General features: G+C 46.1%; 1 protein-coding gene across 1 annotated transcript; it reads right to left on the reverse strand.

Annotated features, from left to right (window-relative positions):
* Positions 1-1,385: 1,385 nt before the first annotated feature.
* On the reverse strand, positions 1,386-17,609 carry COPS9 (COP9 signalosome subunit 9). The gene is made up of 4 exons (XM_040431015.1): positions 17,562-17,609; positions 13,679-13,745; positions 3,565-3,637; positions 1,386-1,552 (listed from the first exon to the last, which is right to left on the reverse strand). Exons 2-4 carry the CDS (start codon positions 13,739-13,741, stop codon positions 1,518-1,520), a joined length of 171 nt encoding a protein of 56 aa, XP_040286949.1. The 5' UTR covers positions 13,742-13,745; positions 17,562-17,609; the 3' UTR covers positions 1,386-1,517.
* Between the last annotated feature and the right edge of the window lie 4,877 nt (positions 17,610-22,486).

A 22,486-nucleotide genomic window follows, 5' to 3' on the forward strand; every position in this document is an offset into this window, starting at 1 on the left:
CATGGACTATAATGGATTATAATGGGGCGGGGGCGGAGTTCCGGCGAGGCTGCCGGAATAAAACTACGACATGTCTGACATTTATTCTCGCCGGAACTCCGCCCCCATTATAGTCCATGGGGACGGAGCGGCAGTCTGGAGGCACACGGTCACTAGCGGCAGGACGGATCCGGCAGGCTGTTTACCCGACGGAACAGCCTGCCGGTGGTCCGTGCCGCTAGTGTGAAAGTAGCCTTACTCTGCCCACTCCATAAAGTTACTCTACCCAGTCCAGCCTTTTCACAGTTACTCCAGCCACTCAACACCACAACACCCATTCCAACCATACAACAGTTACTGAAGCCACTCAACCCAGTTGTAGAATACTGGCGAAGGCAAGAACACTTCACACAATTTCCCCATAAATTGTAGCTTTTCTAGTTATATATATTATCATGTGTTCTTAAGAAAAGGTTTTTTGTATAATTCACCTTTGTAAGTTAATGTGGCAACACCTGTGGGAGGACACTCATCGCTGGGACACCCCACAAGGTTTATAAACACACAAAAAACGCATGTGGCTATTAAATGTGTTATAAGATTCTAAACCTCATAAAGGGGGCCTTGTTCTATTGCTTTAAAATAATAATCTAATAATAATAATAATAATAATAATAATAATCTTCAAAACCTTGAAAAGTTTGTCTGTGCCGGGTTTCTCGTGCGCCGAAGCAGGCTTTTTTTGAAACCTCATATGATAATGTCACTAAAACAATTAAACCAGAAAAAAACATCCGAACTATAGGCAAATTGCAAAAATGGCAATTCAATTCTGTAACCTACTGGAGGGCTTACTTTGATCCAAAGTGTTACGCCAAAATTTTGGCACAAAATTGGTGCCTCTCAAGATTCTGTTTTGGCAAAGTCACGTGTCCTTTTTTGAAAGGGTCTAAAAACATAATAAGGCCTCTTGCACACGAACGTGTGCGCCCCGTAGCCGTATTGCGGACCGCATTTGCGGATCCACAATACACGGGTGCCGTTCCGTGGGCATTCCGCATCACGGATGCAGACCCTATCACTTCAATGGGTCCGCAAATCCGGAGATGCGGAATGGTGTGGAACGGAACCCTACGGAAGCACTACGGAGTGCTTCTGTGGGGTTTCGTCCCGTACTTCCATTCCGCAAAAAGATAGAACATGTCCTATCTTTTTGCGGAACGGCCGGATCGCGGACCCATTAAAGTGAATGGGTCCGCGATCCGCTGCCCCACAGACTGAGCTCGTGCATTGCGGCCCGCAGCACGACCACTGGGCGCACATGTTTGTGTGCAAGAGGCCTAAAGGTGGTGCACGGCCTGTGCTCCATTTACCCCTTTATAACTGCAAATAGCAAACACACAAACTCATGGATTTTGTAACTTTATTTACACAAGTAATATAAATTATTCTCAGTCCCCTGTCCAAGAGACTGTCTTATTTGTATGGCCTCCATCTTGAACCAAACTGCATGGATGAGCGCTGCTGGAAGGGAATTACTAGCAGTCTTCATCGTCAAACAGGTCTTCAAAATCTGCAAAGAACAGGACAACACGTCAGTGCCAATAGGATTCATACCCAGGGAGATGAAAAATGCTTCTCACCCCATCAGCCACACATACTGCCTACATACAAAAAACACATGGCATCTGCCAGTGTATCTGAAGAGCATTTATCATATACATTCACATTAGCACCTCCCTAAATATCAATGAATGCTGTTTCACTGGATTATCTTCACTTTTTATAGTAATATTATTTCCCATGTGCCCATACCAGGCCTTTGTACACCTTAGTGGGCACACGCCATCAGGCTTGAGATCCATAATCGCGCACCTCCTGATGAAGCTCAGGAAATGCCCACCGAGGCAGGTGACACTTGGGTATTACATATAGTCCCATTGAGAAGCGGGTTTATAGGCAGGTGGTCAAATAATCTAGGACCCTCAGATTTGACATGCAAGGGCGACTACATTTAGTGTGCTTTCTCCCACCGCTCAATTAGGTTACTTGCACACGTTGCGGATTACGTGCGGTTCTTCTACACGGATACTTGTGCACAAAACCCGCAGCGTAATCCAGTATGAGATTAGAGAAATCTGGTGTACACTTGGCTTTTTTTTTCTTCAGTGCAGATTTTGAAATCCAAAACGAACAAGAAAACAACCAAAATACAGGAGCACGCTTATGTAAAAACTGTTCCATCTGTACCAGCAACTGTATAATAGAAAGAGAGACCATAACATATAATGCAAAGTAACAAAAAGTACCTAGGGTCAAAAACAGAAATAATCACAACCTGTGAAAGACAGCCAGAACTAAAAATTAAAGGCCATCTGTCAGCAGATTTGTACCTATGAAACTGGTTGACCTGTTACATGTGCACTTGGCAGCTGAAGGCATCTGTGTTGGTCTCATGATCATGTGCGTCCGCATTGCTGCTAAAAATGAAGTTTGAATATATGCAAATGGCCCTCTAGGAGCAACGGGGGCGATGCTCTTACACCCAGGGCTGTGGAGTCAAAGTCGTGGCTAGAGTTGGAAAAAAGGTACAGACTCCAGTTTAAAATAAAATAAAATCACTTATTAGTATTGTATAATTAATTTAGCTTTCTTAAGAGGTTTAGGGTACTTTCACACTAGCGTTATTCTTTTCCGGCACCGAGTTCCGTCCTAGGGGCTCTATACCGGAAAAGAACTGATCAGTTTTATCCCCATGCATTCTGAATGGAGAGAAATCCGTTCAGGATGCATCAAGATGTCTTCAGTTCAGTCACTGAACGCCGTTTTAGACGGCGGAAATACCGCAGCATGCTACGGTATTCTCTCCGTCCAAAATTCCGGATCAGTTTAATGCCAGATCCGCAGTGTCCGCATCTGTTCCATAATTTTGCAGATCAGATGCGGACCCATTAAGTTCAATGTGGCCACAAAAGATGTGCTGTCTGCATCTATACTTCCGTTCCGTGACCCCGCAAAAAAAGATAGAACATGTCCTATTCTAGTCTGCAATTATGGACAAAATATGCCTTTCTACCATAGGACTGGTTGTTCCGTAAAATGCAGAATGCATACGGCCGGTATCAGTGTTTTGCGGATCCACAATCTGCAGACCACAAAAATCAGATACAGTCGCCCAAATGAGCCCTAAGGCAATACTTTTTCTGAGGACAAATTCATAGATTTATTTTTATTAATCACCTAACTGTTTTGTCGGAGTCCATCTCGGTCAGTGGGAAAAGTAGCTAACTGGAGGGGGAGGGCTGCTTTAGATGATATCTCCTGAAGTAGCAGCTAGAAACATGCAACTGGTCTGGTTTGAAAGCTGGCATCACCCCGGGGGAGGTGATGGCACGGAAGGGAGGGGAGCTGATGGCACAGGAATCTGACGATGGCACAGGTGGGGCTGATGAGTTATTTTTTTATAAAAGGAAAACATTCTTTTAATGAGTTTTTTTCTTATTAAAGTACTCCATTAATCGTTTGATCAAATCGCTAGAATACTTGATTACTAAAATAATCGATAGCTGCAGCCCTAGAACTCACCATTGAAGAAGTCTAGATGTACGGCCTTCTCATTGGCGGCAAGGTCCATCAGAAGCCCTGTGCTCCCACCAGCCTGTAGTTATAGAAATGGTCAGGTTATCAATATCAATAGTCTTACATGACATCAATCTAACACTACTTAGAAAACACAGAAACAAATATTCATCATCATACACATCCCTTTATTTCAGAGCACCTACATTACACCGCAAGTCTACTGACGCTACCACTAGTATCAGGGGCGTACATAGAAATCATTGGGCCCCAAAGCAAGAATCTGAATTGGGGCCCCTAACCCCACCCACTACCTTGGCCCATCCCACCTCCTGCCCTGGCTCCTCCCCTGCCACACCCCCATTTGCCAATAAAGAAATGTATACATGACCTACTGAGGACTCCAGCATAACGCAAACCAGACGGATCCGTTATGCAGGCCCTAGACTTCTATTATGACAGAATGAATAATGGAATGCCTATAACGCTGCCTATAAAGGCATTCAGTTATGCATTCCGTCATGGAATTGCATTATGGTCCATGGTAACGGAATCCATAGCGCAATTTACATTTTACCACCAAACGAAGCATGAACGAATTTTAAAATATGAAATTTGCTCATCTCTAATTAAGAACAGACTGGGGACGACTAATGCTGGCGGTTTTATTTGTGTTTTTGAGGTGACAGGTTCCCTTTAACAGCAAGCAGAGTTCATGGGGGGGTGAGGGGGGGGGGGGGGCACATTCCTGAGTCCTCTATGAGCCTACAGTACCGCCCACCCCCACAGGAACTCTGCTTGCTGCTGCCCTCAGAAAGTCCTATACATGAAGTTCTGGAACTGGAACGTTTTATACAGTCTCTATTACCAGTAGCGTAATTAGAAATTTTTGAATTGCCCCCGTCCCAGCTGTCCGGCACCTCTGACCAGCAGAGACACTTGACTTCCCTAATACAGTCCAATTATCGTCCAATAGACAAGTCATGGAAATATAGAAAGTATACTGTACTAACCAGAAGACCTTTATTCTTACCTTTACTGTCAAAATATCATACTACAGTATACATATATTTCCATGACTTGTCTTTTGGAAGATAATTAGAATTTGGACTGTATTAGGGAAGAAGTCAAGTGTCTCTGCCGGTCAGAGGTGCCAAACAGCTGGTGGGGGCCCGTTCAAAAATTTCCTGTGGGGCCCACTGCCCAGTCATTTCTAGTTACGCCAGTGCTAAGAGAGACTGTTATTAGTACAGACATTTTTTTCATTAATAATCCCGGTTGTAAAGATAGTGGCTGGGGCAGTCCTACTGTGTGGACGGGCTGGCAGTGGCACAGGTCCGGACTGGCTGTGAGATGACTGTTTTGGGTGGCACTGGCATCTGTCGAGGCCGGCGGACGGGCAGCACAACTCACTCTAAAGTTCTTCCATGCTGGGTGCGCGCCTGCTGCCTGCACTGGCTGGGCCAATCAGCAGCAGGATCTTAACACACTGCTAATGCTGATTGGCCCAGTATGTGAAGCAGTGCAGGCGCACGCGTGTATTATCGGCGGCGCTGGGAGCCAATTATAAGTGGGCAGACCGCCTCTGAGCCTGCAGTAAGCGCAGTTGCAGGGGGTGGGGCCTTCCGAGCGCTCCGGGCCCCCCGCCCCATAGCAGTGGCGTACCCTGCCTCTATTGGCGGTACGCCACTGACTAGTATGCTAGAGGTAGCGCCAGTTTTCATTTTAAGGGGTTATCCGAGGCTGGAAATGTTCCATCTACTGCCCGGGCCCCTCACACTGACTCTACTTACCTGGCTCCCTACTCCCTGCATGGCCGGTGTCGGTGGGGGCGCAGCCAATGGCAGGCGGTGACTGGGAATGAGCCTCCCTAGCGTCACCTGCAATGCTAGGGAGGCTTGTCCCTGCCTGCCATTGGCTGTTCGCCGGACACAGAATGTTTTCATCCACGCACGGGGAGAAGCATTGTCGGCCGTGCAGGGACCAGGAGCGACGAAGGGAGACAGATAAGTACAATCAGTGTGAGGGGCCCGGGCAGTAGGGGAGGCATTTCCAACCTCTGATAACCCCTTTAAGCATCAACCCTATAAACTTGATTTGAAGAGGTTGCAAATACCCCATAAAGGGACACTTATCAGGAAGGAGTATCGTTTTCAGGACTATTAAAGTGGCCGGGTTTGGGGCGGCCCCTCCAAGCACTGGTCCCTAACTGCAGCACACTAGGGGCTCTGACTGCTCTCCTTATATACACTTTCTGATAGACTGGAAACTTCTAGTGGGAGACTGGAGTGGAGAAGCTCAGCACAAACAGATACATTGTTTCAGCTCCAGTCTGGTATAGACTTAGGACGGAAAAGGCACATAACCGACGCCAAACTGAGTCAAAACGGAGCCCTTAGGACCCCATAGACTATAATGGGGTCCGTTATGTTTCCGATCAGAAGATGATTTTTAAGCGGAGACAAAAGTCCTGCATGCTCAACTTTTGTCTCCGCTTAAAAATCATCTTCTGATCAGAAACATAACGGACCCCATTATAGTCTATGGGGTCCTAAGGTCTCCGTTTGGCGTCAGTTATAAACGGAGCAGGAGAACAGAAAGGCTGAACGGTGATGTGAACGAAGCCTTACCTACATTAGAGCTTCAATGATACTCAATGGCAATGACACAGCAGGTTTTCCAGACAAAAACAAGTTTCCAGACATAACATAGCTAAGGGTACTTTCACACTAGCGTTTTTCTTTTCCGGCATACAGTTCCGTCACAGGGGCTCAATACCGGAAAAGAACTGATCAGGCATATCCCCATGCATTCTGAATGGAGAGTAATCTGTTCAGGATGCATCAGGGTGTCTACAGTTCAGTCATTTTGACTGATCAGGCAAAAGAGAAAACCGTAGCATGCTACGGTTTTATCTCTGGCGAAAAAAAACTGAAGACTTGCTTGAATGCCGGATCCGGCATTTTTTCCCATAGGAATGTATTAGTGCCGGATCCGGCATTCAGAATACTGGAATGCCGGATCCGTCCTTCCGGATGAAGAAAGTAAATGCCGGATCCGTTTTGCCGGATGACACCGGAAAGATGGATCCGGCATTTCAATGCATTTTTTTACTGATCAGGCATTTTTAAGACTGATCATGATCCTAAACAGTTTTACTAATGCCATCAGTTGGCATACGTTTTGCCGGATCCAGCAGGCAGTTCCGGCGACGGAACTGTTTGCCGGATCACTCTGCCGCAAGTGTGAAAGTAGCCTAAAACCAGACATTTATAAGGTCAGGCTGTCTGCTTTTTGGTGGTAAACAAGCCTTGGTCTTTCCCTTTAAAATATGGTCTTCTTTAACCGCCTCCGGACCGCCTAACGCAGGATCGCGTTTCGGAGGCGGCAGCCCTGCGCAGAGTCACGCATATATGCGTCATCTCGCGAGACGCGAGATTTCCTGTGAACGCGCGCACACAGGATCGGAAGGTAAGCGAGTGGATCTCCAGCCTGCCAGCGGCGATCGTTCGCTGGCAGGCTGGAGATGCGATTTTCTGAACCCCTAACAGGTATATTAGATGCTGTTTTGATAACAGCGTCTAATATACCTGCTACCTGGTCCTCTGGTGGTCCCTTTTGTTTGGATCGACCACCAGAGGACACAGGCAGCTCAGTAATATGTAGCACCAAACACCACTACACTACACCCCCCCCCTGTCACTTATTAACCCCTTATTCACCCCTGATCACCCCATATAGACTCCCTGATCACCCCCCTGTCATTGATCACCCCCCTGTAAGGCTCCATTCAGACGTCCGTATGATTTTTACGGATCCACTGATACATGGATCGGATCCGCAAAACACATACGTACGTCTGAATGGAGCCTTACAAGGGGGTGATCAATGACAGGGGGGTGATCAACCCATATAGACTCCCTGATCACCCCCCTGTCATTGATCACCCCCCTGTAAGGCTGCATTCAGATGTCAGTATGTTTTTTACGGATCCACGGATACATGGATCGGATCCGCAAAACACATACGGACATCTGAATGGAGCCTTATAGGGGGGTGATCAATGACAGGGGGGTGATCACCCCATATAGACTCCCTGATCACCCCCCTGTAAGGCTCCATTCAGACATTTTTTTGGCCCAAGTTTTTGTGTCAAAAAATAAAATCTCACATGAACTCACCATACCCCTCACGGAATCCACGCTTTAGGGCCCCTAGAATGCCAGGGCAGTATAAATACCCCACATGTGACCCCATTTCGGAAAGAAGACACCCCAAGGTATTCCGTGAGTGGCATATTGAGTCCATGAAAGATTGAAATTTTTGTCCCAAGTTAGCGGAAAGGGAGACTTTGTGAGAAAAAATAAAATAAAAATCAATTTCCGCTAACTTGTGCCAAAAAAAAAAAAAAATTCGATGAACTCGCCATGCCCCTCATTGAATACCTTGGGGTGTCTTCTTTCCAAAATGGGGTCACATGTGGGGTATTTATACTGCCCTGGCTTTTTAGGGGCCCTAAAGCGTGAGAAGAAGTCTGGTATCCAAATGTCTAAAAATGCCCTCATAAAAGGAATGTGGGCCCCTTTGCGCATCTAGGCTGCAAAAAAGTGTCACACATCTGGTATTGCCGTACTCAGGAGAAGTTGGGCAATGTGTTTTGGGGTGTCATTTTACATATACCTATGCTGGGTGAGATAAATATCTTGGTCAAATGCCAACTTTGTATAAAAAAAATGGGAAAAGTTGTCTTTTGCCGAGATATTTCTCTCACCCAGCATGAGTATATGTAAAAAGACACCCCAAAACACATTGCCCAACTTCTCCTGAATACGGCGATACCACATGTGTGACACTTTTTTGCAGCCTAGGTGGGCAAAGGGGCCCACATTCCAAAGAGCACCTTTCGGATTTCACCGGCCATTTTTTACAGATTTTGATTTCAAACTACTTTGCACGCATTTGGGCCCCTAAAATGCCAGGGCAGTATAACTACCCCACAAGTGACCCCATTTTGGAAAGAAGACACCCCAAGGTATTTTGTGATGGGCATAGTGAGTTCATGGAAGTTTTTATTTTTTGTCACAAGTTAGTGGAATATGAGACTTTGTAAGAAAAAAAAAAAAAAATCATCATTTTCCGCTAACTTGTGACAAAAAATAAAAAGTTCTATGAACTCACTATGCCCATCAGCGAATACTTTAGGGTGTCTACTTTCCGAAATGGGGTCATTTGTGGGGTTTTTCTACTGTCTGGGCATTGTAGAACCTCAGGAAACATGACAGGTGCTCAGAAAGTCAGAGCTGCTTCAAAAAGCGGAAATTCACATTTTTGTACCATAGTTTGTAAACGCTTTAACTTTTACCCAAACCATTTTTTTTTTTTACCCAAACATTTTTTTTTTTTATCAAAGACATGTAGAACAATAAATTTTGAGAAAAATTTATATATGGATGTCGTTTTTTTTGCAAAATTTTACAACTGAAAGTGAAAAATGTCATTTTTTTGCAAAAAAAATCGTTAAATTTCGATTAATAACAAAAAAAGTAAAAATGTCAGCAGCAATGAAATACCACCAAATGAAAGCTCTATTAGTGAGAAGAAAAGGAGGTAAAATTCATTTGGGTGGTAAGTTGCATGACCGAGCAATAAACGGTGAAAGTAGTGTAGAAGTGTAAAAAGTGGCCTGGTCATTAAGGGTGTTTAAGCTAGGGGGGCTGAAGTGGTTAAACTCTATGGCAGCTGTGGAAAATTACCAGCTTCTCAATCAAAGCCCTAACAGTCTCTCAGTATTCATTAACCCTTTCCACAGAGCCATGTAAATACAGTGATAATGAACAGGATATATATATATATATATATATATATATATATATATATATATATATATATATATATATATATATATATTAAAAAAAAAATCCAGAAAATGGACGTCACTCCAGTTAGATGAAAAAAATGTGATTCCTTTATTCAACTACCGGATGGTTGAATAAAGGAATCACATTTTTTTCATCTAACTGGAGTGCCGTCCATTTTCTGGATTTTATTGCGGGGTAAGAAGTCTATTCCCTAGGAACGTGCACCCTATTTTTCGTATTAATAGCCAGTGCCGCCATTTTTCATATATATATATATATATATATATATATATAATTTGCAGTTACACAGTATTAAACATTGCAAGTTAACCCTTTTAGGTGAAATAAAGTAAGAAGTTTTAACTTTGCATAGGGGAAATAGGCAAATGTCCAAATGTCAAAGTACTCCCTGCTCCAGGGCACTACACTATATTCAAATGCAAAACACATTTTCTTGGAATTTCTTGCCGTTTGCAATACTGTACCATTGCAAATATGAAATATTGTTCTTCTGTAGCAGATAAAAACTCCTACGTAGGCCATTGATTGTTAGTTTACTGCTGCTGTGAGGAGAAAAATGTTGTCTACAGGGTAATCCTTGTGAAGGCCAGTTTCCGTACTACCATTTGCACATGTGTGCTGCCGGAAGTCTGCCCGGCCCCAGCACGGTAAATATGGCAAACGAACAAAAACAGCTGCATGCGTCGGTTTGTACAAAAGGTAGCACGCATCCGGCAGACTGTCCCCCTGCCGGAAAAGCTTCACGCCAGTGTAAAACTGGCCTAATGGGGAAAAAATAAAAAATAAAACTCCAAGAAGGAGCCTGGGTACAAGATGAGATACGTCTGCAGCTGGGCCTGTAGATCCTGCACAGGTTGCTGAAGCTGACGTCCAAGCTGCTCCTTTAAATACACATTTGGCAAAAAATCTGGAGACCGGGTAGGCCAAGAAAGTGTTGCAATCTGGCGGAGACATTCCTGGTTTAGCATTATCCTGCTGGAAAATGCCGGTTAGAAGCCTTGCCATGAGAGGAACACATCGCAGGACGTCCTGCACATATCGTTGAGCTGTTAGTGTCCCTCCTATCACTACTGGGGGTGACCGACTGTCGTATGTGATGGCTCCTCAGATCTTCACACAAGCAGTTGAGGCAGTGTGTTGCACCAGGGCAAAGGCAGGATTGAAGTGCTCACCACGAGGCCTCCATACTCAACTCAACCGTCATAGGATCAGAAACAAAATCTGGATTTGTCTCTAAAGACGATAAAGTTCCAGTCCATAGCAGTTCGGGAACACAACACCAAATTTACTTCTAGTTAAGGGCCTGGACACGGTACGGTCAGAGACAAGGATATGTAATGAAGGTGCCACCTGTGTCTGGATGGTGGGCAATGAAACTGTGGGAACTGCTTGTCTGTGGATCAAAAGATCCTCTCTACTGGTGGTCTATCTAGATTCTAGGCCATCCGGAGCCTGTTTTCCGTGTGTACGTGCTCTCACCTTAACACGCCTTTGCCTGCCAGGAACTTCCTTGAACGGGACTTCGTAGGCGACGCAAGTTAATGTGACTAACGCCATTGGAGGCGGGAAAGTGGTCAGTGTAGGGCAGAGTGGAGAAACATAGAGTGCCTGCCGAGATTATAGTCACTATACACTTGTGCTATGGTAATAATAAATCCATGCGTCATAGTAGATATACAGTGTGTTACCTACAACCTCATATTACACACCTTATATACCTCATATACTATTATACATATACAGTGTGTTATGTATTATGTGTATGATGTAGTATGAGGTATATATAATACATATAACACACTGTATATGTATAATAGTATGAAGTATATATAACACACAGTATATGTTATGTATACTATTTTCAGGTATATAAGGACTTTATGATGTAGTATGAGTGAGGTACGGTATATGATATATAACACACTGTATATGTGTAATATTATGAGGTGTATATATAAGGAGTGTATGATGTAGTATGAGGTTTAACACGCTGTATGTGTGAATTTGTTGTATTTGACCCATATCACCAATGAAAAAGAAAGATTTACAAAAAACGCTAAATGTTAACAATAAACATGTTCATTTAACAGCAGATTTGTGTAGGAATAAAAAATTTATTTTTTTGCTAAAATCAAAATGCACAGAATATCGATATAAGTTATCGGCTATCGGCCTTAAAGTTCACAGAATATCGGTATCGGCTTTAAAAAAAAAATCAATATCGGTCGATCCCTAATGAGAAACAAGCAATTTGTCGCTCGCCTTTGAATTGTTCATACTTATCACATTGCACGATTCTCGTTTACCTTCGCTCGCGTGAACGAGAACCTGTACGATATTCGCTCCGTGTAATAGGGCCTTAACAGTATGACGACTCTGTGCTCTTGATAGGCCTAGATTAAGAGTAGGGTTGCACCGGGTATCGAGCTATCGATACTTTTGTACCGGTATCGATACTGGGATTTGCCCTTTACGGATACTAGGCGGCGCTACTGCACAGCCTAGTATCAGAGCACACACTGCTCTCAGCGCGGCCATGTTCCCTCAGCAGCACAGGGGAGAAGGAAGCATTCTCTCCCTCCCCCTGTGCCACCGCTGCCACCAATGAGGAGAGAGGGGCTTTGGCCACTGCGTCACCAATGAAGATAACTAAACCATTAATACAAAAACAGGAGGCGGGTGCCGGCAGCAGAATCACATAGCCGGCACCAGACCTCTATGACAGGGAGCTGCGATCAGCGGAAGTTAACCCCTATGTGATTCTGCCACCGGCACCCACCTCCTGTATTTGTATTAAACGTTAGTTATCTTCATTGGTGGTGCAGTGCGCCCCCCAACCCCCCAGTATAAAATCATTGGTGACAGTGACCACAGGGTCTCCTACCCCCTCTTCATTGGTGGTGCAGTGGCAGTTCCCATCAGAGCCCCAACAATGTAATTGCGGGGCTCCGATCGGTTACAATGGCAGCCATAGGTCTAGGATAGGTCTGTTCCATTATGGCCCAGACGTTCCATAAAATGCGGCATGCACGTGGCTTTTTTTGGTGTGTTTTTTTTTCCCCACATGGTATTAAGTATCGCAATACTTTTTTATGGTATCAGAATCAAATAAAAATGTTGGTATCGTGACAACCCTAATTAAGAGTGCTGAAAATATCCGAACAAGTGCGCTCCGCCGTTTTCAGGAGTCTCATAGCAGTGAATGGGGGTAAGCACCACGCAAGTGGGCCACCGCACCATTGAACTGCTGGAAATAGGCGATTTTCAGCAGTCCCATTGCCCCATGCTCTCTCCATTCACTTGAGGTCCCTATTCTGGAGACAGGAGCAGGTTCCAGAGGTTGGACCGACACCTCTGTGGCACATCGTAGAAATATGTGAGCAAAAGCAGTAAATGTGATAAAACAGCAACAAAAAAATAAAATAAAAAATAAAGTAATACCCCTCTTCTCCCCAGCCACTTCTGGCCCCGCACTCCAGTCCTTCCTGCAGCGCTGATGTCCCATATACTGCTGAGGCCAGTGATTGGTTGCACAGTTAAAGGGACGTCAGCGCTGCAGCCAGGAAGAGGATAGCAGCGCTGCAGGACGCTGGAAGTGGAGAAAAGGTGTGCGACTGTCTTTACTATTTTATCACATTTACTTTGCAGTGTAGAGGGGGAGATCTGGGGAACATTAGAGTCAAAATCCAAAAGTAACACATTTGGATTTTAGTGATGAAAAGCAGCAAAGATCTGTGTATGTGACCTTAAAGGGGTTGTCCGGTAATGCAACCAAACGGAACAGAAAGCATTTTGGTGCACTCCGTTTCGTTCAGTTTTGTCCCCATTGACAATGAATGGGGACAAATCAGAAGCGTTTTCTTACGCTATTGAGACCCTTTGACGGATAACAATAGCAGAATTGAAAACGCTAATGTGAAAGTAGCCTAACAACCGGAATACCCCTTTAAGACTGCTTGAGCCTGTGCAGTGACCTGAGAAAGGTCCGGGATGGAGGAAAGGCCCACAGTGTCATCCAGTAGCAGCCACCCTAAAGCCTCACTGTCACAGTTTTTTCTACTGCTTTTTGGATGGAGGACACTAGAAGCAAGGTCAGCCAGGAGGAGCATGGTGAGGAAAAGTGTCATAAAATGGATATATTCCTGTACGCCCCCTTTAAGAAGCGACTATATATAAGCCATACAGCAGAAAAGTCCAGGTAAGTAGGTAACTCCCTTCCGACCCACAACATGGCCTCTCACCTCATCCAGATCCACGTAAGGACCGGCTCCCTCCGGGAACATCTCATCCACAGCGGGCTTCATGGTAGGATAGATGCTATGCTAGAGTGGAGTTGTTAGAAGGAGGTCTGTGACGTCACTGGTCACATGCTCCTTCGTGGTCACATGACCAAATGTGGGAAGTGCTGACAAACCCGGACTGCAAGAGCTTGTGGAAGGAGGAGGAGGGGCTGTGTGTGTAAGCATAAGCAGCCCAGTGAGGTAGGATGTGCGCATGTGCTGCAGTCCTGGCGTACACAGAGCTTCATGGGGAGCAGCATATGGAGCTCATATGAGGGGGCAGGTGGAGGAGCACTCAGGGGCAGTGGGCTTAATGGAGTGCAGGTGTATCTGTGAGGGGGGAGTGGGGCATGTGTATTCTGGGGAACATGAGGGTGCAGGTCTCTGTGTGTGGGGGGGCTTTATGAGGTGTAAATCTGAGGGGGGCCTTATGAGGTAAATCTGTGAGGGGGGGGGCTTTATGAGGTAAATCTGTGAGGGGGGGGCTTTATGAGGTAAATCTGTGAGGGGGGCTTTATGGGGTGTAAATCTGTGAGGGGGGCTTTATCTGTTGGGGGGGGCATGTGATGTATTCTGGGGACATGAGGGTGCAGATTTGGGGGGGGAGGCTTTATAGGGTGTAAATCTGTGAGGGGGGCTTTATGGGGTGTAAATCTGTGAGGGGGGAGGCTTTATGGGGTGTAAATCTGTGAGGAGGGGGCATGTGGTGTGTGGGACCCATGCAGATCAAACAAGGGGTCCTCGTGCTGCTGTCTGTGGGGGGAGAGGTGACATGACGAGTGGCTCTGGCAATGTGGGGTATATGTGACCCATGCAGAATTACTTGTCCTGCTGTCTGCTAGAGTGGGGTGGCATGAGGAGTGGTCCTAAGACTTTTTAGTGTAGTTTCTAAAGTCAGGGGGCCGTCAGTTGTAGTATGTTTATGGAGTATAGGAACTTCACCGTCTGGAGTAGGGAATGTTGCTCTGAATTAGCTCAAGGCAGTTACATGGAATTGTATGGCATGTATGTCTGGAATGTGGCTCCTAGGTTTGGGCTTCATGTGGTGGTTTGGAGTTTAATGCCTCACCTTAAATTTTCTACTTATGTGGCTGTGGTGACATGTTTGTGGTTTTGCACCCCATAAATCTTATTCGTAGTAGCTTAATGGCACAAGAGAGGGGTGTCCAGTCACTAAAGCCAGGGGAGACGAGCGCCCCAGGGCTGGATCCTGTGCAGACGGAGACGAGCGCCCCAGGGCTGGATCCTGTGCAGACGGAGACGAGCGCCCCAGGGCTGGATCCTGTGCAGACGGAGACGAGCGCCCCAGGGCTGGATCCTGTGCAGACGGAGACGAGCGCCCCAGGGCTGGATCCTGTGCAGACGGAGACGAGCGCCCCAGGGCTGGATCCTGTGCAGACGGAGACGAGCGCCCCAGGGCTGGATCCTGTGCAGACGGAGACGAGCGCCCCAGGGCTGGATCCTGTGCAGACGGAGACGAGCGCCCCAGGGCTGGATCCTGTGCAGACGGAGACGAGCGCCCCAGGGCTGGATCCTGTGCAGACGGAGACGAGCGCCCCAGGGCTGGATCCTGTGCAGACGGAGACGAGCGCCCCAGGGCTGGATCCTGTGCAGACAGAGACGAGCGCCCCAGGGCTGGATCCTGTGCAGACGCAGAGGAGGGCTCCAGTTTATATTACTGATAATAGAGTAGGACCTCCTGTGAACAACTACATTCTAGCCGATTCTATAGTGAACAGACTAGATTACTGACTCCAGGAGGAGAACCTCCTTCTAACAACTCTGCAGTTTATATTACTGATAATAGAGAAGGACCTCCTGCTAACAACTCCATTCTACTATATTACTGACTACAGAGTGTGGACCTCCTCCTAACAACTGCATTTTAAGGCCCATGCACACAAACGTATGCCTTCCGAGACATAACGTCCATGAGCAGGCCATATGTCCCAGAGCGGCATCAACCATGTGCCATGATCATACGAGTCCGGGACAGTAATTCTGCAGGTAGCCCGATGCGCGCAGCATTAAAGTATGAACTGTGCGCTCTGGGACATATGCCCTGGTCACGGACTGTATGTCTCGGAGGGCATATGTTCATGTGCATGGACCCTTATTAGAATAGCGGGTGAAAGGAGGTCCTCCTTCTGGAGTCAGTAATATGGTAGAATGGGAATATTAGGAGGAGGTCCTCCTCCTGGAATCAGTAATCTAGCCTATACACTACAGAATCAGCTAGAATGGAGTAGGCAGAAGAAGGTCCTCCTCTATAGTCAGTAATATAACCTGCAGAGATGTTAGAAGGAGGTCCTCCTCCTGGAGTCAGTAATCTTGTCTCTTCTATACAGATAAGACTAGAATGGAGTGGGCAGAAGGAGGTCCTCCTGTATTTTCTATGGCTTATTGAATTCATATTGGTCCTCTCTGTGGAGTACTTTATCTAGTCGGCTGTGGCAGAATAAAGTTAATTAAGTTAAATACATGAAGGGTGTGTTCATGCGGTGGGCGTGGTTTTAGAAGTGGCATTTTGATTGACTGTGTTTTGGCAGTGTTTTATTGCAAAACCACACAGCTATTAATGAGAGTGTTAACAGCTGCGCATTTTTGCCACAAAATAGCCGCGCTGTGTGAACACAACCGTAAAACTCTGAATTTGATCATGTATTAAAAAATGTATGGGGTCATTCATTAAGACTGGCGTTTCAAATGCCAATAGTAACCCTGCGCTGGCACTTGATGCGTACAACAGCCTTAAATCTACACCAGCTCTGTTGCTGCCTTAGGCCTATTGCACACGACCGTATGGCTTTTTCAGTGTTTTGCGGTCCGTTTTTCAAGGATCCGTTATTCCATTTTTTGTTTCCGTTGTGTTTCTGTTCCGTTTTTCCGTATGACATATACAGTATACAGTAATTACATAGATAAAATTGGGCTGAGCATAACATTTTCAATAGATGGTTCAGCAAGAAACGGAAGACATACGGATGCATTTCCGTATGTGTTCCGTTTTTTTTGCGGACCCATTGACTTGAATGGAGCCACGGAACGTGATTTGCGGGCAATAATAGGACATGTTCTATGTTGGAATGGAAATACGGAAACGGAATGCATACGGAGTACATTCAGTTTTTTTTGTGGAACCATTGAAATGAATGGTTCCGTATACGGAACGCAAAAAACGGCCAGTAAACGGGAAAAAAAACGGCCGTGTGCAGGAGGCCTTAGACTTAGATAATTTTCTACGCCAAAAACTGCCATAAGAAATGATAAATGAGACGGGCCACCCCTTCCCCACCCACGCCATTCCTCCTTTTTTAGTACTGGTGTAAGTGACTTGGAAGGGGAAGAAGTCTCAGATTTTGCCACAAATCACCTTTGCGAAAAAATCTGCGCCAAATATACACCAAAAAGTGGTATATATTTGGTCATAAATGATCCCCTTAGTTCTATTTTTATGTATGTGTGAAAACAAGCAGAATGGAATTTTTTCTATTGCATCAATAAAAATACATATGAAAAAATAATAATATAGGAAATTCATAATTCTAGTAAAACAGTTTTCTGAATTAGGAATGCAAATAATTTAATAAGTAACATCAAGAACAGGAGAACCTGCTCCTAACAACTCCATTCTAGCCTGCTTTATAGTGAACAGACTAGATTACTGACTCCAGGGGGAGGACCTCCTCCTAACAACTCCATTCTAGTCTTCTCCAGAGTGAACAGACTAGATTACTGACTCCAGGGGGAGGACCTCCTCCTAACAACTCCATTCTAGTCTTCTCCACAGTGAACCGACTAGATTACTGACTCCAGGGGGAGGACCTCCTCCTAACAAGAGGTAAACAGGGGCAGATGACGTATTTCCGGCTTCACCACGCTTAGCCCCACTTCCGGGTAACTTGTGGGCGTAGATTACGTCGCCAGTGCAGGAGTATAAATAGAAGAGGGACATTGGGCGAGATGTCAGATTAGGACGGAGCGTGCTGTTCTGTGATACTGTGTGCTTACTTTTTTTTTTCTGTCAAATGACCACATTTTTTGCCTCTGTTTAGATACTGTTTTTCTTGCGTTATGTATTAACTGTACTGAGGATGGCAGGTGGTTGTATACTGTGGTAGCCCTGGGAAATAATGGAATTCAGTGGGAAATATAAGCCATGCTTATACTCAAGGTTAGTCTTCACACCTCACGAATGATAAACAAATGTTTGGGGCCCCAGAGATAAGGAGGGCTCCTGCTGTAAGAAAAAAAAACAACAACTAAAAAGGCATAGTTTCACAGCCTTCTGGATCTGTCCTTGCCGGGCACAACTGTGCGCTACCTGGGCTCCATCCGACCCCATTCACTATAATGGAGGCCGGAGGAGATCCAGCAGTAGAGATGAGCTGAGCAAGCTACACCCCCACACACACTCTCCGATCCTCACAAGACCACCTTCTCTCCTCTTATCGCCTCTTCCCACAATCGCCTCCAGGATTTCTCCCGTGCCTCCCCCATACTCTGGAACTCGCTACCCCAACATATCAGACTCTCACCTACCTGCGGAGTGCTGTCCGCATCTGTTGCGGCCCCATTGAAGCGAATGGGTCCGCATCCAAGCCACAAAAACTGCGGCTCGGATGCGGACCAAAACAACGTTGTGTGCATGAGGCCTTATTAACATTTGGCCAGACTTTAATGTCTAAGTGGTCAGAAAGTAAAACCGAAAATGTAGGTTAGCTGCAGTGCACTATGCCTTGCACTGAAGTGTGTCATAGACATGTGTGGGTCACACTATCAGCAGGAAAAGTGGAAAAACTCCTGCGCATCTTCCTTCTGCATAAAATGGAGTCTTTTATTAGACTACTCTAAAAATTATGCCACGTTTTCAGCTACTTCAAGCTCTTAAAGGAAACCGGTCACCTGGATTTTGGGTATAGAGCTGAAAACATGGGCTGCTAGATCGCCACTAGCACATCCGCAATATCCAGTCCCCATAGCTCTGTGTGCTTTTATTGTGTAAAAAAAACAATTTTATATATATGTAAATAAGGCTTCTAACGTTTCCGGAGCCCAGCACCGCCCCGCATCCTCCGAATCTCCTCCTTGCTCCCCGACGTCACAAAGCTAGAGCGCCGTAATCTCGCGATGCACAATAAAAGCACAGAGAGCTATGGGGATTGGATATTGCGGATGTGCTAGCGACGATACCCAAAATCCAGATGACAAGTTCCCTTTAGCCTTAGAGTTCTATGAAACGTGTCAGTCTTTTTGTGCTTCTATCTGCATTTTCTGAAGATTCCAATAAATCAGCAAAAAAAACGGGGAAAAGTCCAGCACAACTTCCTCCTGAGGAATATGGAGTCTTTTATTGGAATCCTCTAAAACTCACATACAGATAGGAGTTCAAAGACTGACGCGTTTCATAGAATTCTATGATTAAGAGCTCATAGTACCTTGAAAACTGGCAGAATTTTTCTGCTCCTATCTGTATGCAATTTTAGAGGATTCCAGTAAAAAGACTCCATTTTAAGCCTCATGCACACGGCCGTTGTTTTGGTCCGCATCCGAGCCGCCAAAACTGTCCGCATCCGTTGCTCTGTTCCGTGGCCCTGCAAAAAAAATATAACATGCCCTATTCTTGTCTGCGCTTTGCGGACAAGAATAGGCAGTTATATTAAAGGCTGTCCGTGCCGTCGCGCACGGACATCATCCGTGTTTTGCGGACCTCAAGACACCACGGTTGTGTGCATGTAGCCTTATGCAAAAGGAAATTGTGCTGTAATTTTCTCTGCTTTTCTAAAAAATGGTCATGGTTAGTTGGCTATGAAATGTGAACATTTTTAAAAATTACAAAGAAGAGAGCTAACATCACTGTACATTGTACAGCGGCTGTGCTTGGTATCGCGTTCATCCCCATTCACTTCTATGGGGCTGAACTGCACCTAACCATGAGACTGATGAATGTGTCGTCACTGGTCTAGGAAAAGCTGAGAGAAGGCTGTGGCGGTACTGCGAGCATTGGTGCTTTCTCAAACAGCTGATGGGCAGGGTCTTGGGTGTCGGACCCCCACCGATCAGATACTGATGACCTATCCTGAGGATAGGTCATCAGTAGGGACGAGCAAACCCGAACTGTATAGTTCGGGTTCGTACCAAATTTTGGGGTGTTCGTGACACGAATCCGAACATTTTCGTAAAAGTCCGGGTTCGGTGCTTTCTTGGCGCTTTTTGAAAGGCTGAAGCAGCCAATCAACAAGCGTCATACTACTTGCCCCAAGAGGCCATCACAGCCATGCCTACTATTGGCATGGCTGTGATTGGCCAGTGCAGCATGTGACCCAGCCTCTATTTAAGCTGGAGTCACGTAGCGCCGCACGTCACTCTGCTCTGATCAGTGTAGGGATAGGATGCAGCTGCTGCTGTTAGGGCCAGATTAGGCAGTGATTTAGTCTTCAAAAACAATTACTGAAGTGATCGATGTACAGCTGTGTATCATTCAACCTCTGCTATTTAATTGCTCACTGTTTTAAGGCTGCCCAGACCGTCACTTTTTTCTGGGGTGATCGGCGGCCATTTTGTGTCTTGTGGTGCGCCAGCACAAGCTGCCACCAAGTATATTTAACCATCAATAGTGTGTTGTTTTTTTTGCTATATCCTACATCAGGGGCTTGGCTGTGCTTGCTATTTTATTGAGGGGTGAAATACAATTGCCAAAATAGCAGTACCCTAAATCTGGTGTTTCAGCTGTGGCTAGCCAATTGTAATACTGTCTGTTGTCTGGCAAAGGATATATTTTTTTCTGGGTTGAAATACAATTCCCGAATTAGCAATTCCCTAAATCAGTGGTTTCTGCTGTAGCAGGCCAAGTTTAAATCTATCTATAAAAGGGTATATTACATTGACGGTGCGGATAGGGTCATCCTCAATAACTTCACACGCTACCGTGCATTTCCAAGTCTAATTCTGTCCGTAAAAGTGATACCTGTCATCCACCGCCTAAATACTAGGTCTACAATTTATATTCAGCTAAATCTGTGGTTACTGCTGTGCCTGTATTAGTGTAATACGGTACCTAAATAGATAGCCAAATAGTGTTAGGTGCCTGTAAAAAAAGGCCTGAATTTGAATTCAATACATTGGGCCAAATAATTTTTTTCTTATTGTGGTGAACGGTAACAATGAGGAAAAAATCTAGTGAGGGACGCGGACATGGTCGTGGTGGTGTTAGTGGACCCTCTGGTGCTGGGAGAGGACGTGGCCGTTCTGCCACAGCCACACGTCCTAGTGAACCAACTACCTCAGGTCCCAGTAGACGCCAGAATTTACAGCGATATTTGGTAGGGCCCAATGCCGTTCTAAGGATGGTAAGGCCTGAGCAGGTGCAGGCATTAGTCAATTGGGTGGCCGACAGTGGATCCAGCACGTTCACATTATCTCCCACCCAGTCTTCTGCAGAAAGCGCACAGATGGCGCCTGAAAACCAAGCCCATCAGTCTGTCACATCACCCCCATGCATATCAAGGAAACTGTCTGAGCCTCAAGTTATGCAGCAGTCTCTTATGCTGTTTGAAGACTCTGCTGGCAGGGTTTCCCAAGGGCATCCACCTAGCCCTTCCCCAGCGGTGGAAGACATAGAATGCACTGACACACAACCACTTATTTTTCCTGATGATGAGGACATGGGAATACCACCTCAGCATGTCTCTGATGATGAAACACAGGTGCCAACTGCTGCGTCTTTCTGCAGTGTGCAGACTGAACAGGAGGTCAGGGAGGAAGACTGGGTGAAAGACGATGCAGGGGACGATGAGGTCCTAGACCCCACATGGAATGAAGGTCGTGCCACTGACTTTCAGAGTTCGGAGGAAGAGGCAGTGGTGAGACCGAGCCAACAGCGTAGCAAAAGAGGGAGCAGTGGGCAAAAGCAGAACACCCGCCGCCAAGAGAGTCCGCCTGCTACTGGCCACCGCCATCTGGGACCGAGCACCCCAAAGGCAGCTTCAAGGAGTTCCCTGGCGTTGCAGTTCTTCAAACAATGTGCTGACGACAAGACCCGAGTGGTTTGCACGCTGTGCCATCAGAGCCTGAAGCGAGGCATTAACGTTCTGAACCTTAGCACAACCTTCATGACCAGGCAACTGCATGCAAAGCATGAACTGCAGTGGAGTAAACACGTTAAAAACAAGGAACTCACTCAGGCTCCCCCTGCTACCTCCTCTGCTGCTGCCTCGGCCTCTTCCTCCGCCTCTGGAGGAACGTTGGCACCTGCCGCCCAGCAAACAGAGGATGTACCACCACCACCTCCGTCACCAAGCATCTCAACCATGTCACACGGCAGCGTTCAGCTCTCCATCTCACAAACATTTGAGAGAAAGCGTAAATTCCCACCTAGCCACCCTCGATCCCTGTCCCTGAATGCCAGCATTTCTAAACTACTGGCCTATGAAATGCTGTCATTCAGGCTGGTGGACACAGACAGCTTCAAACAGCTCATGTTGCTTGCTGTCCCACAGTATGTTGTTCCCAGCCGCCACTACTTCTCCAAGAGAGCCGTGCCTTCCCTGCACAACCAAGTATTCAATAAAATCAAGTGTGCACTGCGCAACGCAATCTGTGGCAAGGTCCACCTAACCACAGATACGTGGACCAGTAAGCACGGCCAGGGACGCTATATCTCCCTTACTGCACACTGGGTAAATGTAGTGGCGGCAGGGCCCCAGGCGGAGAGCTCTTTGGCGCACATCCTTCCGCCGCCAAGGATCGCAGGGCAACATTCTTTGCCTC

Source organism: Bufo bufo, chromosome 4 (assembly GCF_905171765.1).
Source record: "Bufo bufo chromosome 4, aBufBuf1.1, whole genome shotgun sequence".
Classification (NCBI taxonomy): domain Eukaryota; kingdom Metazoa; phylum Chordata; class Amphibia; order Anura; family Bufonidae; genus Bufo; species Bufo bufo.